The sequence below is a fragment of the Mustelus asterias genome, chromosome 13 (assembly GCF_964213995.1).
Source record: "Mustelus asterias chromosome 13, sMusAst1.hap1.1, whole genome shotgun sequence".
NCBI classification, from domain to species: Eukaryota; Metazoa; Chordata; class Chondrichthyes; order Carcharhiniformes; family Triakidae; genus Mustelus; species Mustelus asterias.
Window position 1 is genome coordinate 86,817,737 of NC_135813.1, and position 6,000 is coordinate 86,823,736.

Consider the following 6,000-nt stretch of genomic DNA (forward strand, 5'->3'; position numbering starts at 1 on the left):
TTGCTACTTTCAGCATATCTTGTATTTCTGAGAGGTTTTATATTTGTTGAAGTTTGTACAAATGTGGAAAAAATAATAATATACTCATTGTCTTAAATGGCCATCAATTGGAACTCGCCACCTGATCTAATATAGCTGAGATGCAGCGTTAAGCATTATGTTGATGCTTCAATGATGGTGTTTCATTTTCTGATTATTTTAGATGTTTCTATTGGAAACTAGACTGTTGTTATGGTGAACAGCAAATGCCTATTACAGCTTGTTCCTGTTTAATAGTGAGTCCTTTTGTATTGAGTCACTCGATGGTAAAGTTCCTGGCAAACATGTGGAGTTTTTGTATCTCTTTATCAAACTAGATTTTAATCAAAGTTATAGTGTAATTTAATTGTGTTTGGAGAGAGGTGTCTAGTTATTGGCATTCACGAGCAGGTCATTCATTACTATTTAAATCCACTTAAACAGAGATCCCATCTGCTTTTTCAACATCTCACCCAAAGGTTAGCAACTGTAATAGTGCTGAATGTTGGTTTTAATCGTGTGTTCAAGTTCTGAACTAAGTTTGAACAGCTTGTATTCCCTCACTACCTCGGGTCACACAGCTGAAGTCCTCAGCAAAATCCAAGGTCATTCTAGCTGAAGGGGCAGAAAATAACATGACGGCCGTAAAAGGCTGGTATGAATACTCATGCATTCATATGACCTTTGTTTGGCCACTATTTATATAAAGGCACAGTTGCCCAGACTAATCCTAACACCTTAAAGTTATTTACTCTGCAATTTTATATTCAATTTCTTCACCTTTGTGTGCCCCTGGCCCCACAAAACCATGTGTTCAAGTCTGAATCTTACAAGTGAACTATCCTCTTATACTTAATCATTGTTGAGTAAAGCCACTGAAGGCAACATCTTAATTCAGCCAATTTTTTCTTCATGTGCATGTATGCAGAGAGCTGGCTGATGCATTGAGAGTTCTTCCTCGGGTAATGTACAAATGGGGTCGTGGAGTATTGGCTGTTTTTGGTTTGTAGTTTCACTTGTAATTAAGTCAATTTGATGAGGAAAGTATCAACCCTTGCATCTAATACTAACACTTATTCCGCTGAGCACTGGCAAGAGGATAAAATAAATTGACATGCAGTTACTTTTACATTTTTTTTGTGTGTTTGTTCTTGCAGTTGGCCAAGCCCTGCTATTCTGAAAGGGAGACCAAAAGTGCAGTCCATTACACCGAATTCTCCATGCAGTCCTGGCCCCTCCACTCATGGGAGATCCAGTCCAGTGTGCCACAGTCCAGGAAAGTTTGGGAGCTCTCTTTACTCAGAGTTTGGAAGCCCAGGGCGATATAGTCCTGCCTATGCCAGCCATATCCAGGTGCTGCGACTTCTGCACTTCTCGGAACCATCTGAGCTTTAACACTTGATGTTGTGATACCACTATGTTGCCCCACTTTAGCGGGTGAACCAATTTTATATTTTAAAAAAATGTAGTTTCCTAAATATGTCTATAATGTACAATGGCGATTTCATAGTTGTTGTATTCTGTTTGATTCAGTTGATGTAAATCAATTTTCACTGCATTTCTTTATTGCTTGCTGCATTGTCCAAGTTCCCCATTTCTCTGTAATCAATGCTAACCCTGATTTTCTGTCAATTTCTTCATCCAAAAGTGGATATGTTTTGATTATTTTTATGCTGCGCTGTCATAAAATGTCTCCCATTCAGACTTTCCCAAAAAGAACAGCACTGGGGGAAAAATTAATTTACCTGTTTCGTTTTTTTGAGAACTTCACAAGCAAGGCACCTGTGGGGATTGAAAAGGATCCCGCTCTGGGTCCAGGCTGATAATGTTAGTAACACTCCCAGTTATGTATGTTATTTTCAATTTAATTTTGTGAAATTTCTGTAAAATTCCACTGATTTGGGGGGTAGGAAGGGAAGTGGGTGATGGTGTGGAGGGGAAATAAATGAACTTGGGCTTGTTTTTTAACCCCACTGCTATTGCTGAGAAATACATTTGTGGTTGTGTTTTTAAACATTATATAGTTGGGGGACTGAAGACGAACGTGCTGCAGAAAGTAAGTCCCTATAATTGGTGATGAGAGAGATGAAAAACTTACTTTCTCTTTTTATATGCTCAACTTGTAAGGTATTGACAGACAATGATGAACCTGTCATCCTGACACCTTGGCTGGGATTCTCCGTACTCACCCCCCCCCCCCCCCCCCCCCCCGTGGCTGGGATTCTCTGAACTCCCCCCGCGGCTGGGATTCTCCGGTCCCGCTGCAGTGGCAGAGCACCAACTTCCTCATTCTTGTTGGCAGTGGTCGGGAGACGTACAAGACCAGAGAATTGCGGCCGCTTTTGCATTGGTCATAAGGTATTCTCCATTTTTGTCAGTTGTATTAAAAGTTATTTATTTGTTACAAGAAAATTGCATCTGTGACTTTTGCAAGCTTTTTAGTGCCTTTTTTTTAAAAGAAACTTTTTAATTGAGCTGTGAACTAGCTTTCCTGCTTGCTGCCTTTAATGGAATTAAATGCAGCATGTAGGTATGGGATGACTGGATAATTTCTGGAGACCAACTACTGTTGAGCCCCCCAAGTTGTTACAGCACAGATACCTAGGACGTAATGCTAACCTGAAAGCACCTTTCTCGCCCATGTACAAAGTGGTTTTACACTGTTGCCCACACCCACAAGTGCCAGCAGACTGGTGCTGTGGATGTATGAAATTGTCTTATAGCCTCTGACCTTTCAGACTGCACCTCTGGGATGTAGCATGTATTATGGTACACTTCTTACTGTGTAAATGTGAAATGATAACTGTGTAGAGAAAAGAATAAACAAAAGTGCACAAAATTAAAGCATTTTAATTGTTGCTGTGGAGTTTCACACATTGTGTTAATTTTTTTAAAGGCCATTGAATAATGTACACGTGAAAGTGTTCAATGTGCAAATGCAAATTGATGAGTAGTCTTGAGTAAATTAGTTTAACAGTGTAACTAAAAATGTTTGATTCATTCTCATAGGTAGTGATTTGTGAGTTTTGATATTGTGGGTTTCACTGTATCCTGGTTTGCTCTGGAGTCAAGTATTTTGATGTGCTTCCAACTGAAAGTGCAGTATTGTTACTGTTGTGACTGTTAAATTCTCACTTGTGATACCCTTGGCTTCAAGATACTGTACTTGCCAGCTGACGGAAAGCAGGAAGTTTGTGCCCCTCTCGCCATCCCAATTATATGATTAAACTGAACTTACAAAGTAAAAATACAGCCTTATGTAGATAGTGATTTAATGAAATTTCTGTTTGGTAGAGTCCTTTTGCTTTTTTTTAAAGAAGCTGTTGTAATTAAATGGGGACAGGAAACTCCTTTGCTGACGAGAGTTGCCTGTTTCTACAGTTTGTAATTTTAAATTCATCGTTAATGCTGTGGTGGCCTCCTTACTGCTTCGCCTTATTGGGAGCCCAGCCAGGGACTCCACCTCGATATAGTCCTGGCTTCAGTTGAACTGTGCAAAGATTTCCGAAATAGAAGAATTTCTGTAATATGATGAACTAAAGCTGAGCGTGTTGTTAAGAACGAAATATTAATAAATCAGTATGTTAAGAAATTGGAGATGTAGGTTTTTTTTAAGACATATAATGTTTTGATAAAAAACAGGAAGCCATGAAGAGATGTGACCATGAAATTAAGTTCAGCTTTACATAAAAATATAAGTGACGTATATTCTGAGCTGAATCTGGAAAATGTTTTTTAGCTCTATGTTTCAGAAGGCAAATTGATTTTAAGTGACTAATAAAAGTGCACAGGTTATTACGATAGCGATGTAACCACACCTTGCTCTCTGGACATGACAAGAAAAATCCCAAGTACTAGTCACATCATTAAATCTCTTGCCATTTAGGGTTGGCAACCCAACAGGATAAAAGGTTAATCTGGATACAGCTATGAGCAGTTTAGAAAAGGACAGGTGCATTTTAAAAATTTCATTAACAAATTTGTTTCTTATAGAATATTGTTCATCTAAAGGTGATGTGGGTGAATGGTTAGAGATGGTCATGTGATGAAACCTCCAGCAATACATCAAACCAGAGTTGGCAACCCTATGTGTTATGATGAATTTAGAGTAAGGCCAAGAGTATTTTAAAAGGGGCGGTGGCACAGTGGTTAGCACTGCTGCCTCATGGCGCCAGGGACCCGGGTTCAATTCCTGGCTTGGGTCACTGTCTGTGGAGTTTGCACATTCTCCCCGTGTCTGCATGGGTTCCCTCCGGGTGCTCCGGTTTCCTCCCACATTCTGAAAGACGTGCTGGTTAGGGTGCATTGACCCGAACAGGTGCCGGACTATGGCAACTAGGGGAATTTCGCAGTAATTTCATTGCAATGTTAATGTTAACCTTACTTGTGACTAATAAATAAACTTTATGACTTTAACTTTATTTAGTCTTTTGTTGAATACGTTTCCTCCGATTCTGCTACACCTCCAGATAATAAGTTAGTATAAATCATCGTGAATCTCAGATTCTCTGCTATTTTGAAAAGACTATTTAATTGGGAGGGAGCATCTGGCAAGCTGAAGACCCAGCTTAAAGAAGCTGCTATTTTTGCTACACATGGTACTCGGCAGACTTCTTGCTCCATCTGTCTGGACACTCGGCTGTTTAAGTTTGACTAGTTAGCAATTCAATGCTGTTCAACCTTGTGCTTCAGCAAAGGGAGGTAAGTTTATCCCAACTTGCCCTCAGCGAGTTCAAGTGTTCTGTGAAAATATAACTATTTCATCTGTAACTTTTGCAAGCTTTTGTGTTTTTGTTTAAATAGTTTTCGAATGGGCTGATCTTAATTGTATTGTCTTTTAGTGTTATATTCTGGAGCATGCAGGTTCTGTAAAGTGGATTTGGGATGACTATACTTGATTAAGTGATTGCACATGTATAGGACTTATTCACCCGAATGCACACTTTATTTTAGTTAGTATCTGTACAAAAAGCTTGTTACGCTCTCTCAGTGTCAGTAGACTATGCATGTGAGGATGCTTTGGATGCCATGTGTATTTATTTAAAGTTTTATTTATAGTGTCACAAGTAGGCTTACATTAACACTGCAATGAAGTTACTGTGAAAACCCCCTAGTCGCCACACTCTAGCCCTGTTCGGGTACACCGAGGGAGAATTTCTGGTCTTATCTCACCAGATTTATTTTATTCTGATGTTTCTGCTGCTTTTCTGATTGAAGGATGGTGAAAGTAAGTGAATTTTACAGGGTCTTAAAAATAAAATTTTATATTTTGTGCATGAACACTGCTTCACAGCTCCAGGGACATGGGTTCAATTTGGCCTTGGGTGATTGGAGTTTGCACATTCTCCCAGTGTGGGTTTCCTCTGGGTGCCCCAGTTTCCTCCCACAGTCCAAGGCTGGATTGGCTATGCTAAATTGCCCCTTAGTGTACTAAGATGTGCAAGTTAGATTGATTAGCCATGGCAAATGTGTGGGGTTAAGGGTGGGAGAGAGGATGCTCTGGCAGAGTCAGTGCAGACTCGAAGGGCTGAATGGCCTCCAGCACTGTATGGCTTCTATTCTATTCAACAGGAGGAAGACATTTCCCTTTTGGTTTTATTGTCTTGAAGATGACTAATGCTCAATGAAAACCCTGAGAGTTTCAGCTTCCTGTGCCAAGGTTATAAGGTAAGTTGCAGGTTGTATGTGGACTGCTTGAATTGAACCTAGCTTTTGATTAAGTCAATAAGGAAGTGTCACTGCTTGGTTCTCCTGCTGCCTTAAGCGAGATGCACGATTGGCTCTTACAACCATGTCTCTGGAAGCATGAGAGGGGGTGGGGGAATCATTGTATATTTAAAATCTTTCTAGTCCCAACAACTATTCTCCAGCAACAAGTGCACAGCTGACCATGCCAGCAGAAACTGTAGTCTCAGTAGACAGTCACCATGGAGATTGAAAGGGAAAAGTCTTTACAGTACTTGTTTAACAGAACTTAAACTT

At 39.9% G+C, this 6,000-nt stretch overlaps 1 protein-coding gene across 5 annotated transcripts in view; it reads left to right on the top strand.

The window, feature by feature from the left end:
* LOC144502845 (ankyrin repeat and LEM domain-containing protein 2-like) overlaps nt 1-2,818 on the top strand; it is a 53,866-nt gene extending 51,048 nt beyond the window's left edge. For all 5 annotated transcript variants that reach the window (XM_078227189.1, XM_078227193.1, XM_078227190.1 and 2 more), the window contains one exon: nt 1,176-2,818. In XM_078227189.1, the coding sequence (XP_078083315.1) occupies nt 1,176-1,413 (238 nt within the window). In that variant the 3' untranslated portion in view covers nt 1,414-2,818. The remainder of the gene's footprint in view (nt 1-1,175) is intronic.
* Nucleotides 2,819-6,000: the final 3,182 nt, after the last annotated feature.